At 47.5% G+C, this 17,473-nt stretch overlaps 2 protein-coding genes across 4 annotated transcripts in view; one reads left to right on the top strand and one right to left on the bottom strand.

The window, feature by feature from the left end:
• LOC119396595 (rho GTPase-activating protein 18) overlaps positions 1-17,473 on the bottom strand; it is a 200,407-nt gene that overhangs the window by 127,795 nt on the left and 55,139 nt on the right. The gene's annotated exons all lie outside the window — the stretch shown is intronic.
• LOC119396597 (uncharacterized) lies at positions 4,904-13,519 on the top strand. Of its 3 annotated transcripts, XR_007416635.1 has the most exons (4): positions 4,904-5,031; positions 6,065-6,373; positions 10,327-10,563; positions 11,721-13,519. XR_007416635.1 is itself a non-coding variant. In XM_049417150.1 (3 exons), the coding sequence occupies exons 1-3, from the start codon at positions 4,925-4,927 to the stop codon at positions 10,487-10,489; spliced, it is 579 nt and encodes a 192-aa protein (XP_049273107.1). In that variant the 5' UTR covers positions 4,904-4,924; the 3' UTR covers positions 10,490-10,593. The 3 variants fall into 3 exon arrangements, 2 of the variants coding, with proteins under 2 accessions (XP_049273107.1, XP_049273108.1); XM_049417150.1 differs by lacking the exon at positions 11,721-13,519 and having other exon boundaries at positions 10,327-10,593; XM_049417151.1 differs by lacking the exons at positions 10,327-10,563; positions 11,721-13,519 and adding an exon at positions 7,266-8,330.

Genomic DNA, 17,473 nt, shown 5'->3' with positions numbered 1-17,473 from the left:
CCGCGAAATAATAATAATAATAATAATAATAATAATAATAATAATAATAATAATAATAATAATAATAATAATAATAATAATAATAATAATAATAATAATAATAATAATAATAATAACAATGATGATAATAATAATAATAACATTCTTCTTGTTTCCTTCGTTCCGATTGGCTAATACAGGGCAAACACTCTTGTTCCGCCTGACGACATGTCTCCGCCACGGGTTCACGCGCAAGCCTTAACTTCATTCCTGAGAAGAAACGCCAATGAGAAACGAAAAAAAAAAAAAAAGAAAAAAGTTATATGATAGTGCACGAACTCAGAATCGGCCGCAAGAAAAGGGCGTAGATCTTTGCTATCTGAAATGCAGGCACCATACTCTGCGCACGACGTCAGCTTTTGTCGAAAGGCGCGGTGGGTCCTTTAATGTATCCCGACCGCGGAAAAAAAAAAGAGAAACTAAACTCCAGGAAAGCGTGAAACGCTCTCGTATACACCTTCCTCATATACCACGAAAGCTAAGACGATAGCGCCGCAGGAAGTACACTTTCTGTCTTCGTGGGGCGGCTATAAGGGTGAATGGTGTTCGAAAGTCACAAAGGCTGCGCGCACTTAACGATGGCTTTCGAGACTGCTTCCTCCAAGTGTCGTGAACATCAGATTTCATTGGCAGGAAAATGTGTTAGAAATCGGTCTTAACTAGCTTAAGCTAGGTTATGCTGTACGCCGCGCTGCATCCGCTCAAAATTCATTCCAACTAGGGTCTGCAATACACACGCTCCCGGTTCCAGTCTTCGAACTTGTGTCATCGGCATGCGATCATTGCCCGTTTTCGTTGTTATCGTTAAGGCGCCGTTATCTTCGTATACGTCTAGTTATCCACCGTTTCGTCGTGTGAATTTTGGAATTTTCTTAAGTGGCTCTCCTATACGAGGCTTTCTTACATTTAGTGAGCAGTTGCTGTGGGCTAAAGTGGCAACAAATACCCTCTTTTATTTTCTATTCATTCTCATTGATGTCCAGCGTAAAATGCTAGATATAGCCAGCAAACTATATTTTTTTCGTCCACTTTTCCTGGCTATAGCTAGCACTTTACCCGGGACCTTATTAAGAATGTACCATATATACCCTTCGCAACGCACGGTAAACTAGGTAGGCCATTATACACCTGTCGATGTATAGATATGTATAATTTTCAATGAAGAGATACATCTATTACCTGCCCATCTATCTCTCCAACGGCGATCATTCAGCGCAATCAATGAAGGTAAACGCATGATCGATAAAAATAAAGGGCGTCAAGAGAAGAGTCAGGCTGAAGTCAACGATTCTATAAAGCGGCTTTTCGTCAAGGCTCAAGGGAGGTATACTTTCCTCCATCACGGTCTTGCTGTGCGTCCCTTTGTCTTGGGTAGATTCAGGAAGTGCGTTCCTCGCTTTAATGCTCTCGCCTTGGATACGATGTTCTTAATAGCTCACAAGGATACAAGGGGGCAGGCGAGTTTAATAATGCAGTCCTCCGACTTAGCATGTTTGCACTGAAGCCACTCGTTGTAAGGAGATGACATATGGCGCTTTATTCGACATCATAAAAGACAGACTGAGCAGTCCCAAGTCAACCAACCTGCTAAGCAGCTACACTGAAAAGTACCCGTTCACACGATCACATTACTTAGCAAACCCGTCATACAACCAAACGTATGTTCAAATAACCGGTGTTCAAGATTGGTAAACGCTATACCGCGCAGCATTCAGCAATACACATTGTTACCCTGAAAGAAGGTCAAATACAACCCAATTTGTGTTTCGGGTTAACGGCAACATAATGCAATAAAATCCTCCTCTCCTGTACAGCCTCAGCGGAAGGTATACCAATTGTTCCATCCAATAAGAAACTTAGGGTCAGTCGGACGCGCAGCCAGGCAAAATATGCCAGCAGCCATCGGGAAGGGAAAAAAACGTCCTTGTGCCAGATGTTCGAGGGGTTGAAAGTACAACCCGGAAGTATTTTTCCTTTTAAAACGTGCTATAGCACGATTACGCAAGACTCGCGGTGTAGTATAAGCGCGCGCTTATAGGTCTCTGGGACAAGCCCCGAGGCGTGCGGGGAAGGCGCGACCGCGAAACCTCCGGTTCGCCTTCTCGTGAGAAGGAGTCGGCAGCATCGCGCGTGCTCGCACAAACAAGCCCGCACCCACAAACCGAAGAAGTGGGGCCGCGACGACGACCTAGGCGCGCACGTATCTTAAACACTTTCTCCCGATACCTAGCGGGGAGCGGCGTCGGTCGCACGCGCTAGCTCGCTGTTATTATGCAAGGCTGCTGCCGCTTTCCGGCGGCAGCCCCGCGGGCCCAGTCGGCCGGCCGGCCGGCCGGTGAAGCGACGCCTCCGCGAGTCACGCAGGTCATTCACCGCGAGCAAGAGAGCGCGCGAGCTCAAGTTCACCACGCGAACCGCGCCGATGTAGGTCATCCGCGCTTGCTCGGCCGCAGTGCAACGCCTAACTCACTCGCGCCCATGCATCCCGACGGGGAGTCGACGCCGCCGCCTAAACCAGTGCCCCGATGGCCCGCAAACCGAGAGACGAATCGCGACGGCGGCAGCCGAAGAAGCAGGCCTTCTTCTTTGTGATCTCCTTCAGCACCCGTAGCTTATTGCCGGCACGTATGGGAGAGATACCGCGCGACGTTGGTCTACAGCGGCGCGTCATTTCTTCTGTGCGGTGCTGCCAACCTACGCGACCGTCGCTCCAGCAGTCGCAAATCTGTAACGCGATCACGGCCTGGCCGAAGAACGAAGGGGTTCCCACCCACAGTGTGCCGTCAATCGTTGCGTGATCCTTCCAGACGACGGACCACTGTTAGAAGTTATATTTGAATGCTGACTTATGAACCGAGAACGCGAAGAGCTACGAATGCGTTATTGCGGTTCTTACGAACTGTATACGAATGTAGCATTGACAAGTGTCACATACACACATACGATAAAATAAAAAGGAAGGTGAGGAACGGAAGCATTGCAGTCTAACAGACCCCTGCTCAGCAAAAATAAATAAATAAATAAATAAATAAATAAATAAAGCCTTGGTAAATTTCAGTTCAGATTTCCAGCGTCCCGGGCGCCACCCAATCTAGGAATTCATGCCAATGAGCCGCAAATAATACTCACTTACTTGCCCTGCGTCATTTCCGGTAATGCTAATATTTTCATTTTTCATATGAGCACCGGGACCAGTAACGTCTACCTTTGAGAGTTTTTCTAGATTTATGCAAAGGCGTCTAAATCGAAAAGCATAGCGCGGAGGCTACTTTATCTATCTATACACTGTCTTAAGCTGCAGGCTTCTCACGCGGTCAATGATTCCGTTGCACTTGGCTTTCCCCATCCACGCGCCGTCAACAACGGCGCCCAGGCACAGCCGACAACTTCCATTCAGCACGAGACGGGAATGTGTACGATAGTTGAAACAAAGGCCGCTATAGATGAACGGCGAAGGTCAAGATAGCGCTGGAACGTCTCGCCCGATGAGCGCGGTGCGTGTGCGTGTGTATTGTTGTGCGCCTTGCTGCGCCATGCATAGTCTGTGACAAGGAGCGACAAGGGACGCATAGCTCGCAAAACACGCAGCAGACACAACAGCTTCGGTGCGGCATAGTAGACAATAGACGGCGAGTCAGCCATTCAGATAAGCTGTGCAGTTCGTGCGTGCATGAATGGCCGTTGCTCTTCGCTCGCACGTCGTGGGGAAGTCTATACGGATGCAATAGATGCATATTTACAACCAAGGACATGTTGTGAACTCTCAGATTTACACGCTCAACGACAAATATGACACGCTCGGCATTTGAAAGCCCGTGCCGCGCTATTATTTGCTGGGTATATATATCTACTTATATGACGGGCAGTTTTGCGCGCCACAGCCGTAGTCTTAATTGATAAAGTACTTCATATAGATTACAAGTCATGTGCTCAGCGAGAAGTTTGAAAACCGTGCATCGGAGGTCACGCGAACTTCCAATCACTTGCATCGCAGAGTAATTGATTCTCTCTCTCCTCCACTTTTTTTTATGTGTGCATCCTTTGAGTCACTAGAATTTTTTCTACTGTCCATATTATTGCTATCGTTAACAAGGAGCGATATCGTTAGCGTAGTATCTGTGGTGACACGCTGCTGATCTCGAGGTCGCGGGTTCGACCCTGGCTGCAGTGGCCGTATTCCGATTATGAGGACATGCAAAAACGCTGGTATAATGAGACTTAAGTGAACGTTTGAGAACCCTAGATGGTCAAAATTAATCCGGAACGCCCCACCATACGGCATGCTTTCATACTGACATCGTGGTTTTGGTAACGTGGTACCCCAGAATTTAATTATTTTACGAGGGAGAGAATGCATAGAAATGCATGAATGTTAACCAGGAGTAGCTCAATTTTACTACCCTTCATAGCGGAAGGGAAGGGTGCGGAGGTAAAGAGAGAAGGAGAGTGCAAGAAGAAAAACAGAGATGACCACAAACAAATTAACCACGCACTCTGAACAGCGCGTAGCAGTTCAGTGGCTAAGTATCAACGCAAGTTTATGCTTCCACTATATACAACGGCCATCCCTCTCAACAGGAGCTAAGAGTATAACGTGATTTTCTACATTAACGGAACGTCAATCAATATAAAATGCGGTAGAGGAGTGCACTTCGGCTTCACCTATACGCACCGGGATTGAACGATAAATGAACGCGGCCTCAAAAGGATAATCTTGGCTAATTATGGCTATTTAATTGCAAACTCTGGTTGGTGTTGCTAAATTACGGCTGGTGATGTCTTGTGTCTGCTGAATGATGTTTACAATACCAGTGCTGCCTTCGGTCAACCTCAATACAACGATTGAGTTCTCTACGATTTTTCTTTTGGTGTTTGTCACGCAGATATGAAAGCGGTCGTGGCGCTGCTGGCGGCCTGCTGCCTAGCAGCCTGCTGTGATGCGGGACACATCATACCGTGGCTACACATCAGCAAGAGTATATTCGTCAAACCGTAAGTCGCCGACGTTCTTTCTACTGTAGCTACAGCTTTTCTCGCAACGATGCAACTCGGATGCGTCACCCGTAATGGCGCAAGCTGTTGAAACTGCATGTCTTGTGGCGTCACCCCCCCCCCCCCCTTGGTTATAGACGTTAACATTATGTTTTTTTCCATTCCTTTGATTCCTTTTTTAATTTGTAAGATGACAGGAATAGCAGGCCAAATTTTGGAGGGGGAGCCAAATGCTCGACAGAAGTCCCACACGGTTAACACTGTTTAAAAACAATGCCTTCCCGTTTGCTGTACAGTAACGTAATATGTGACATCAATCTGTGACGTAATGTGTGAATCAATCGGCCTGTTTCCTCAAACCATAAGACAACAGATAAGATGTCAGAGATCTTGAGCTTGCTCTGTTTTTCATGCGTAGTTCTTCTTCGCATTTCACCCATGCCTCTAACATTTAGATCCGGAGATTCACTTAGCAACCCGACCAACCAGAAAACTTCTTGGTCTGACATTCATAAGCATATTCACCAGAGAGTAATTAAGCGCGCATGAGTTCGTACGAATCAGTGAAAAGAAAACCGCTCAATGATTCTGAAGAGTGCACGTTACATCCTAGACAATAATAGAAAGCGTATTCAGAGGTTGACAAACACGGATAAGAATTATGCAGACGATCCTAAATATACTTCGAAAGCATACACACGGCATAGCGTGCCATAAGTATCCAATTGACTGCAATGCCTTGACAACAGTAGCAGTACGAGCGGCGATTCCCAAAACAAAACGAACGTCCCAGCTCAGCACATCTCTCACAGCATATCCCCGCAGTTCAAATCACATTCTGCTCATATGTGCGAAGACCTCGGTTAAACGATGCCGTCCTTACAAGCGAATCTCCACGCCTTATTAAGCAGTAAAGCTGATTCTGGTTACCATTTAACACGCGTGACAAAAACGCTGTCCACCTGACTGTTCGTTTTGACATAGCTGCTGCCTCGCGAGCGCCCTAGTGACTCCGCGCAACTTCCATACCCAGGGTCAAGTACGTGTACAAGGAGATCCCCATCTACAAGACCATACCGGTGTACAAGACCATCCCCGTCTACAAGACCATTCCCGTGGTGAAGGAGATCAAGGTGATCAAGGAGGTGCACAAGGACGAATGGCAGGACGAGCACAAGGATGAGTGGCAGGACGAGCAGCCCACGTACTCGGATGGCTGGAAGCAGCAGTCCGGAGGCGGAGGTGGTGGCTGGGCATCACCGGGAGGATGGGAGTCTTCTGGACCGTGGGAGTCCAAGCCGTGGGAGTCAAAGCCTTGGGAGTCCAAGCCGTGGGACTCGGGGTGAGTGGCTGAATTTGTACCGTGAGCTCAGACACTTGCTTCGTTCGCTTGTCGAGACGGCCCTTTTCTAAGCTATGCTCACGCTTTCGCTAGCTTCCGCAGCATTGATTCCCTACGCTAACAAATGAAAGATAATGATGTGAGGGAATCACCACGCATCTATATCTAGTCGTCGCGTTTAGCTGTGCGACGTAAGGTCGGGCGTAGGCGTAGACATTGGGGCGAGTTGGCATGGTTCCATTGTGGTGATCCGCTAGCGCTTGTCCTTGTATGCGCTTGCGCTTGTATGTTCTTTCTTCGTCTCTGTTAGTGTTGCGATACCAAATCACGAAGACGGGTATAAGTTTTTATGGTCAATACGAAACTTTTGTTAAATCAGTAAAGCGAAGCAGCAATGACTTCGGTTCTTTTATTGATAAGAACAGAACAGCAGCGAACGCTGAGCGAGGTAGCCCTTCTGCAGAGGAACATAGCCCAGCTGTACTCCTTGGAGGATTATGGATTCCACGGTAGGTGCCTCTTTCCGCACAATTTCGCCGCACAATTTCACAGAAAGATAAAGAGCTTCAGGGAGGGCTCGCACAGGTGACATGAATGCGAAAAGAAAACGTGGCATGTAAACCGGAAACTGCAAAAGAACGCAGGAAATTTCAAAGGGCAGGAGCTCCATGGCAAGCATGCCAATGTCTCGTTTCGGCAACACCAGTGCAAGGCTTGTTGCTTGCTCTGAGCGAAATTATAAACCGCTTACAGCAATAAGCAATGACAAACGCTTTCGCCACGCACTTTCCCGCCACGGCTTGCTTCGGTGTCAGCGCATGGACTGCAGGCTCGTCAGAGACAAAAACGCCGCGAGGTTATAAAGGTAAAAGTATGAAAATTGTCTTTGCAGGTCGACAGACATACAGCGGCGCAACGCTACGGTGAAGGACCACCACCGCTCGAAAGGATGAGAATTGTGTGCATGATAGGGCTCGTATGGGCACGCTCAGCTAGTCGCGGAGGGCGCCGCAGGTAGTGCGTTTCTTTTGTTGCGCGCGCTTGTTGACCGTCCCTGGCCGCCCAAGATGAAAGCGAGCGACAGTTCTTTCAAATGTGGCGCGAATGTGCCACCGCCTATATCCTCCGTTCCCTACCTCCCCTTCCTATATCCCAACGTCCCCTCCCCATACAACCCTTCTTCAACCTCGTGATGAAAGATGATGCGATTTCATGCGACAGGGTCTACCGTAACTTTCGAAACAACCGCTATTCCCTAACCCCTAACCCTATCGATCATTCACTCATCACTCATAGACCACTCATGAATGAAAAGAAGCCGAAAGCTGTCCCGTTCACGTAAAGTCTGGTAGATGGCGCGACGGTGTGTGCCTTTTCCGACGTACAAGGCAACACAACGTAGATTTTATGATTTTGACGTTAGACGTTGTGTGTGATACCGACATTGAAGACCTAATATTCTTTCCCCCTGCCCGTTTCTTTTGTGTCGTTTGTGTTTTGTCGCTCTAAAAACATATCCCAGGCGCCTTGTTGTAAGGATGACTGTTAATATTATAACATTCGCTAAACGCGACCGCAGTAACATGCACATACAATAATATATAGTACGGCATTAGACCAGAGAGCTCGTATAGCTGGACGTTCTAAGTCATCGCTCTGGCTTCAAACGGACACATCGTGGTTCTTGGTCCGAGAACAGCGTGTGACAATGACGGCCGGCAGAGAGACATAGAGCAACGACCAATCTCAGCGAAGATCTCCCACGTTTACTCATCTGCCACCCTCCCGAAGCATCGTTTCAAGTGTACCGCATCGGACATTAGTGTTTATAACCTCTGAAACGATACCAGTGCGCCGTGTGGTGAGTTATAAGTTTCCACCGCGAATAGCCTGGAGGCCAAGTCTCCAGAAGAGGTGCCACAATGACGCAACAGGAGCAGCTTTCGACGATCAAGCGAGTCGTCAAGAACATTTCAAGGTACCCACGAGTGGGACAATAAAAATGCAAATTACCCAACGCTTCGGTGTCTTTCTTTTGCCGACGCGTGTACACGCTATAGGCGTAAATCAAAACAAGGCAAAAGTTCAGTGGAAGGTGCGAGCTTCAAGCGATGAAAAATCCTTGAACACGAGGTGTCGCCGTAGCCAACGTTCTTACAAGTGGTCATGTCTTCTTCAAGGCTGCAACACTTCAAGGCTGCCTTGAAGAAGACAAGACCACTTGTCGAAAAGCTGGCTACAGCGACACCTCGTGTTCGAGGATTTTTCAACACTTGTAGGCGCGAAATGTGAGGGAATTTACACACGCCACTCAGGGTGTATAATCCGGTGTTGTCATCCCTCTTTATACGTCAACGCGGAGATGATGACTGCCTAAAATTTGAAGGAGTGATTGTAGGAACAAGAATACTACTGCTGGTAACAGCTAAAAAGACCAACGATTTCAGAAACAAACAGACACAAAAGGTGTTTAAGAAAACATAATTATTACCGCGCGCTATTTGAAGGACATATTAGAGGATGGTGCTTTTAGCTCGACCTCAACCTTCCGACTGACCAACGCCAAACACCAGGCATTTTAGGTCCAACCAGGTGACTTCGTCCATATTGTGACCTCGTCCGAGGTTGGCTGGGCGAGAAATTACACTGTGGAAATTTATAAGTAGCACGGCAAATCATTGGCGACAAATTCTCTGTCTAAACGCAGCATCTTCTTTAGCATCGCCTACGAAGCGCCGCATTTTCTTATTATTATTTCGTTCATTCGGCAAAGTCCACTTGGGCATGGCATATTAAAAAAAAAAAAAAACATGCTGCAAACAAATACCTCATTTCGCACGGAAACATAAGTGCTTGCGTGTGAGATCCCTCTGTTTCACCAATGGTCATCGTTAGCCCATTGTTTTTTTTTTCAGCAACATTTCACATAACACTATAAGAGCTCAAAGCAAAGCAAAAGGACGCAATGATCACGCAGGTGCTACTCTTGTTTGTGTGACTTGAACTGTTCACTTAATCTGAAGGCAAATAAAACAAACACTGTGAATTAGGGAACAACGACGGCAGTATGACCTTGACCTACATTAGTACAAGAGCTTCAATGAGGTTCGAACTACCTGATATAGTAAGCCTTAATGACAAGAACGTATCTGATCGAATCGGCATTAAATAAGAAAGCAAAACGTGCTAACACCTCCAGGATAACCTAACATTCGTCCGTATTTTTTCTTCGAAGACGTATTCCCTTCCAGAAGTAGCAATGGGCGTGTGCGGCCAGAAAAGAGCTCAATAGCTATAAGAGAACGTAGCTGCTCCAAAGTCAGCCGCAGCCAGCTCTACGATGCGAATGGAACTTGAATGCAGAATCGTACGTCGTCGTCATCCTCAGCTTTTTTTTTTTTTTTTTTCCATATCCGCTGCAGGACCAAGTCCTCTCCCAATGGCCTCCTATTTACACCATCTCGCGCGAACAGGTTACATTTCCTGCCTGCAATGTATTTTTAATTTTAACCAATTCCGTCCCTCTAGTTGACAATCGGTTATCTGTCCCACGCATTACGTCATTACATTAGCACGTCAGCAACTACCTTAGCAAGTTAGTAAGTACTTCTGAAGTCGGCTCACAGTTCAATAACAGAACTTAAAACCGAAAGACATCAGAACGGCGAAGTGAATAGGGCTAGCTTAGGCTAACCGGTCATCTGCTCCAATTGCACATTTATACAACGTGTGCTTGTAGTCACACCTTCATATCCTTTCTTTTTGTTTTGAATTTTCTCCCAACGTAATACCGGTGCCACACGTTCACTTTTGATCTCGACTTTACCTGATCCGGATCGAATTTCACCATCATGATTGACTCCTTCAGGCAACCTGCAGAAGGGAGTCAATGGCTGTTTAATATTTTGATACTAATCGGGCGTAATTCATCTCTCTCTGTCCCATCGCTGCAGGCACCCAGTGGAAGCGGAAGTGCACCACGAGGAACCTCAAGCGCACCACGAGGAACCTGAAGTTCACCACGTGCACACGGAACACCACACAGTCAAGCACGTCTCGCTGCGAGACCTGCTGCCCAAGTGGATCAGCCTCACAATCGGGGTCCACAAGGACTGAAGGACGTATCCCAATCGAGTCAGAACCCTTCTGGCAGCTCTATAAGCCATGGCCAGCCTTTCAGATGCGCCCGGGTTTGTATACTTCCTCTGGGGAACAGTGAAGCAGTCAAAGATTCGAATGAAGAGGCAGGAGTAACCACAGGTGAACCTAGAACAGCGGCGAACAGTCCCGCTGCATAGAGCATGATCCTATAGACGCAAATCACGTACGGTCGCTGATACACCATTGCCAGCGCATCTATAGACGGACGGAGAACTATACGTCAAAGAGTTCCTGTCGATGTTTCTGATCAAACTGTGGTTGTAAGTGAGGTATCCACACTTGTTCTGTAAGCTTGGTCGAGTTTACCGACAGTACCCATACACTTCTACACTTCGATACCGTAATACCCAGATTGCAGGTCTTCTGCACGAGCATTCCGCACTTTCGAGCCCATCGTCCCAGTTTTGTATCTTATGTATCTGATGACCTGCCATACTAACTTTGGCTTACCTTTCCGCATCCCTTTCTGTTCAGTCTCTTTTACACGTTGTTAGCAGCACGACACAGAGACAGAGACCGTGGTAACCACAGTGATGACAGAAAGGAGAAGCAATGTGTTGAGCACATAACGGCGCAATTCACGAGTTTAATATCCTTTTTCTGCTGAAAGCTCTCCTTTTATATGCACAGCCGTCCACGTTCTTCTATCCAACAACGCGCAGGGTAGCTCCCCCCTTCTGGAGTACCTCTTGTGGGGCTTAGTTGGTGTAAGATCGCTGTAAAGTGAGGGGCGCGAATCAGAGGAACACAAGCAGGCGCTCGTCCTGTCTTCTTCGTTCAGTGCTCGTCAGATTAGCGCTCCTCGGTTTAGACCTATGGTTCTGCCTATCTACTCTATAGGTCTCCTAAAAAGCAATTAAGCTTGAAGAATATTACTAGTGCGAATACTCACACTGATGTTGCAGCCCTCTTCCTCAATGATTCTGTTGTGACCGCAGTAGACACTGCGCAACACCTAGGTTTACACATGAACGACGGTTTATTGTCAGGAACAGGTTATAAGTTTGAATATAAGTTTGAATATAAGCGCGAATATAAACGAAGCAGGCAGTGTTCTTGAGACCATGGCACAAGCTTAGAGGCCTCAAGAACAGAGCGTCTCGCTTTTGCGGAAGACTGCACTGTCGTTGCGCGTTGAAATACACAAACGGCTCTCTTTCGCCAATGACGTTTGCGTTCTTCGCAGGAGGTTTCCGGACGCAGTCAGCTGGCGCCTTGACCTGCACGCGTCTCGACAGCGGAAGAAGGAGTTGCACGTCCGGAAACCGGATACCAAAGATGAAAGGAACCCGGATAGCGACTCCCTTCAACGAGAGCGATTTGAAGTTTTTGCGGTGGCCTGCCCGATGTACCCGAAAACTGTCGAGTGCGTGCCGGGCATTCGAATTCTCCACGGCCAAACAGAGACTCGAACAAAGCTGCACTGCGCGGCGTAAACCGCCGCACGCCAGTCACATGCAGTCACAAAGGACACTATGCCGTACTAGAGGACTGCAAGCCGACGACCCCATATTCCTAACAGCCAAATAATTCACCGTTAAGTCTTCGTCGAGTTAATGTTGAATCTTAGTATAAACGTCATTTCTGTTTACGTTACTTTTAACGCTGCACAAACTGCCAGGTACTGCTACACAATGACCAGACGCCAGGACCTAGAGAGAAACCGATCGTGGTATTGACCTATGTCGCTGACACGCGTCACGAGAAGGCAAGAGCCCAAGCCAGAAATGTCGCGATGAACTAGTGTGTACTTCAAGTGGCTAGCCAGAGCTTTATGAACTGTGAGTGTACACTTTCCAGTAACTGAGATAACGGAGGATGAGGTCCGCTTTCGCGTTTAGCAGCAAAAAATGGTGCGATGAGTATAAGCTATTTGACTAGGTACATTTGAGTGCTTTCAGACACACACAGTTCACGCAACTCCACACTTCAATTAGTGCAAAGCGTGAAAGGGGCGGCTTCCAAACGTTTCACCTTTGTGTCGAAGCAGCATATGAATTCACAAACAGCAGCGCATTCTTCAAGTTTTAAAAATGCCTTCTGAATAGGATGAGATGCAATCACATACCATATCACAAAGCTCGCTATATATTAGCGTCCCTCGACCTCAAAAGTAAAACGAGCGCATGAAAGTCTTGAAATTTGCGTGCAATAACGAACGAAGAAAGACGTCGATACTAGAAAGACAAAAGGAAAAGCTAGCTTGAGCTTCGATGTCTATCTCAACTGCATGATGAGCCTCCTCAAGGTATCAATATCCTCAAGGTATCAATATCTTCTTTTTCGTTATCCTATCAGAGACTGCGCAGGCGCAGTAGAAGAAATTATTACGACTCGCATCTCGCACGAAATTTTAGGCACTACGCGCTTTTCTACTACACTTACTACACTGTGATAACACCACTCTACTTGGTGAAAGGTTAGTGCTTCGAATATTCTCCTGTATCTGTACCTGACATGTGAACACGTTTCACAGGGCTTTACGTGCTAACAATACAACTTTCTGAGCGTGGGAAAGTCTTGACAATGTGCCACGACAAACGCATATGTAGTTGCGCCAAACTGATGCCTTAAAGATAGCCACATTGGTTATTGCCAGTTAGTCTGCATACGCTAATCGAGCTAACTAGACAGTTATAACACGCATTTAAGGGCAGCACGAGTACCCTGCCGCGCCAAGCCTTCGCATGCAGTGTGCGCCCGTGTTGAAAGGCTCCATTGACGTAGAAACAAAAACGCGGCATTTAGAACTGCGGTAATGTTTATACACACATCGTTAGCAGTTTCCTCACGAAACGCCCATCGTGCGCGTTTTAAGCTTTTCGATTTATTATTTTTTGCATAACTCCCGACTAGTCCTTCGCTCACCGTTTTCTGAGCGCCCCCTTGTCACGTGACTTTTTCTCCACGAACGTGTGCATGTAACTATACGAAAACGCGAAACAAAACGCCAATAATAATAAAAAGCTCGGCAACGTGCCACCAATGCCATCGCCTGTGTTATTATTCATTCACGCGCAGCCAGCGGGCCGGTGTCAGTTCGTGACCTTCGCGTGGCAACGCCCTTCCGCCCGTATGTATAACGCCGGAAGACTTTCCTGAACTGCACAGTTCCCTGTGATCAGAAGATCGAGAGCAAACACGGGACAAAAGATGCCTGCGGCTGTGTTACAAATAACCATGGTATTGTGCCAAGAATACGCTAAAATCAACGCAAAAGAAAAAAAAAAGAGCACTGAACCTGCCCACTGTGGGTTGCAGTTCTACACATTCTGTTCTTATCGAGAGAGAAAAGTGGAAAGGCACGGACGTTAACCAGATTCGAGTTTCTGGTTTGCTACCCTGGACTGAGGTAAGAAAGTAAGAGTTAAAACGAAGACAAAGAACGCGACAGCCCTCCCTCACTCACTCACTCACTCACTCACTCACTCACTCACTCACTCACTCACTCACTCACTCACTCACTCACTCACTCACTCACTCACTCACTCACTCACTCACTCACTCACTCACTCACACACACACACACACACACACACACACACACACACACACACACACACACACACACACACACACACACACACGCACGCACGCACGCACGCACGCACGCACGCACTTTCAAAGGATGTGACCGCTGTACCGCTGTATTCGGAAACCACGGTTACTTCTACTCGACCCACTTAGCGGCCCTTAACCTTGCTTGCGCGAGCATATTTAAGCGTGTTTCCTACGATGTCACGTGCGAGGTCATAAGGTCACACCAAAAAAGCTCAAGCAAAGTGTGCCGCACAATAGGGGTATCACTGTTTCTTTTCTTCTGAACCCTTCCTCGTCCTTTCAGTAAGCGTGGTTGCGCAGAGCGTTTAACTGCTACCGCCGGCTCGGCTGCGCTGTTCTCAAAGCCCTTGAAACGACACTCGGCGCCAGGAAAAGTGTGCCTGAAATTCCTGCGAAAACAATGGACTCCCCCCCACGGCTGCTCCCGCGGTTCACATAGACTGACTGGCATGAGCTGCCAAGGCCGTGCCCCGGAAACGTCCGAAAGCATGGCACGCCGGAGTGGGAAGAGAACCCTGCCTACAAAGCCGCGAGCATTTTAGAGCGACGCTGTATACGACTAGGCGAAACCAAAATTTGTCGTCCCATGCACGCAAAAGCTCTTAGCGCGTACAGACCAGAATTTTCATCGCTTGCAGGGGGCAGCCATCGCTGGTGGGAGGGCTGCTGGTAAGGTAGATCGGACCAGCTCGATAGCATCAGGCCTGCCCTTGTCGCATGATGGCCGCCAGTGTTCGCTAACCATCAGTTGTGACGTAACCAAACCCGCAGCCCTACGTTGGTCGCGCAGGCATGATAAGTGGAAACAAGACCATGCATGCTTGCTCTAAACGTGAATGCGAGAGTACAAATAATCTGGTCTATATGCTACAGGCATTTGTCAATTGCTCCGCTACTCACCACTGGTTCCCTAAAAATGTAGACGAGCACAAACGGGCGGCAAACACCAATTACGATTTCTACAGAAACGTAGCCAATAACTGAGAAAGACATTAATGAAACGTCGGGATTAACCCATTCATAAACACCGGGGCCGCACGTTCCAGCGTCGCTGCAGGTTAACCATCTGTACGAAGTGCTTAGGCGGTGATTTTTGTTTGTTTCCTTTCACATCATAAAGAAAAAAACAGGATCGCGCTTACCGGTGGATTGTTGTTCTTTAAATTTCGAAGCGAAATCGAATACTGTGGCCCTGGTTGTTCAATATAACGCTGAACAGCAGTCTGATTTAACGGGAACCCTGAAGCAATCTTCACCATTGTGATTAAATCCGTTGAGCCGGTAGCGTACGTATCTGGTATCACTAACACACTGACTTAAGCGCTACGCATAAAGTGGTGTGCAATTTCTTAAATACGGGCGTCGCTACAGATCGCAGCGACGCCGCCACGCCCGAGTTTTCAGTCGCCGTTGCACTTGCACGGCCGCTGGTTGATACGTGACATGTTTTGCGGCTTCACTCGTGCGACCGATCTGATTGGCTCCTTTGCATCTGTCCAAGAAGAGAAAATGTGAGCGGCCGTGTTTGTGGAGGCACCTGGTGGCGCGGAGATCAACCAAATAAACACGGCGCGTGGCCTCCAAGATCTTCTGAGCGCCTGCGGAAAGCGGGAAAGCGGGAAAGCCCTGACCACTCGGCGAGGAACTTGATGAAAAAAAATTTTATTACGATAGTAGAGAAAGAAACAACAAAAAGAACAGAATACAAGAAACGCAACGAAGATACACACACAGCGCTACCTGTGTGTGTTCGTTTCCTTTCTTTTATCTTGTTCCTTTGTGTTACCATAGTAATAAAAAAAATATGTCATACCAACGAGCCCGCTTTGCAACTTGAGGAACAAAAGCCCTACTCAGGGGAAGGGTAACCTTTAATCTCCGCTTCACCTGTTCTTACGTTCAGAAAAGGAACAGAAGCTAAAGGATGTATGTGGTCCAACGACGGTTTCTACGCTGCTATTCACACTAGCTGTAGACTAACCGCTTACACAAATAAAAAAAAAAGACATTTTAGGAGCCATTTCATTATCAGCCGGATAGCAGCAGCAAATGGGGCCCTGGATTGAGGACTCCACCATCTCGGACTTTACAAGCAAAACTGAACATACAGTTTTCTACTACTACTACTTACCTGGTACTCAACAAAAGAAGAAACGCGCAGCAGCCTGCGCTTGCGCTTATAGTGATATCCGTCTCGCACCTTGCATCTGGAAAGCGATCTCGAAGGTCGCGATATACCGCACAGCGAAACACGGAGGCGACCACGTGACATCAGAGCCACCCTATTTAGCCAAACTATTTTGCGAACACCGCAACCACTTTTATTTTTTCGCTTTCTGCAATACAAATCTCGAAGCAATCATTCTGTTTTTCGTTTGCTGCCAAGCAAAAAAACGTATTATTACTAGACTACAGGTGCAATCCGCGAACGCTGTTATTTCCTACTACGAAATTTTCATGTATGCACGAAATGTGAAGAGGCGCGCCCTGATTGGTCAAAGAACTGAGAGGTTTCTTACGCATTCGCCTATGACGACTCGAAGGCGAAAGCCATCTGGTGTGGCTATTTTATCGTGATTATCGTCGTAGTCATCATCATCATCTAAGCTTGAGAGTTGAATGACTGATTATCACGATGATGAGAATGACTGATTATCACGATGATGAATCAGCTAGACCCTTTGTAATGGGTTGGCAGCTTTGAACCCCCCACTCGTTACGCAATTCACATGGTGTGACGCCTAGTGCGATCCTACGCTTCTGCCACGCAACACTACCTCTGGCCGGCATGACGACTGTATAGGGTCTTTTTCCAAAGCTGTTTCAAGCACTGGCGTGGCTCTGTGGTAGAATATTTGACTTTCGCACAGAATGCAAGGGCTGGATTCCGGTTCAAACCCTGGTTTTGATCTTATCTTAATTAAGGTAACGTGTGTTTTCGTGCCCCGCGCCGCGTTTTTCTCCTGATGAGGCATTCAATGCTTTCGTCTTAATAATGGCACCACTGCTACACAGAGGTACGCCAGCTAGCGACAGCTAAGAGACGTTCAACAGCATGCGGCGTAATTTGTAGCTCCGTCAGGCATATGTCACATTACTGTCTGAGCATAACTTACGCGTTTCCAGAAAAGAGATCGCGCAACTGGCGTACATAGTAAGCGCCTGCTTCTTATATAGCGCACGACTTTCCTTTAACGCTGTCACCGTTGATCAGGCGGAAGGAGTGGAGCGAGAAGGAGCAACCGGTAGAGCAGTGACGACAGTCCTGACGGATATGTCCCGATATGCAAAACGCGGAGACACCTCCTCAACAAATGCATCTCGCATTCACAATTCCTCACGCGCAGACGCTACCGGCACGCCCTTCGTGTCACGCTT

This window comes from Rhipicephalus sanguineus, chromosome 6, assembly GCF_013339695.2.
Source record: "Rhipicephalus sanguineus isolate Rsan-2018 chromosome 6, BIME_Rsan_1.4, whole genome shotgun sequence".
NCBI classification, from domain to species: Eukaryota; Metazoa; Arthropoda; class Arachnida; order Ixodida; family Ixodidae; genus Rhipicephalus; species Rhipicephalus sanguineus.
Note: the sequence above shows the minus strand (reverse complement) of the source record. Positions and strands in the feature narration are given on the sequence as shown.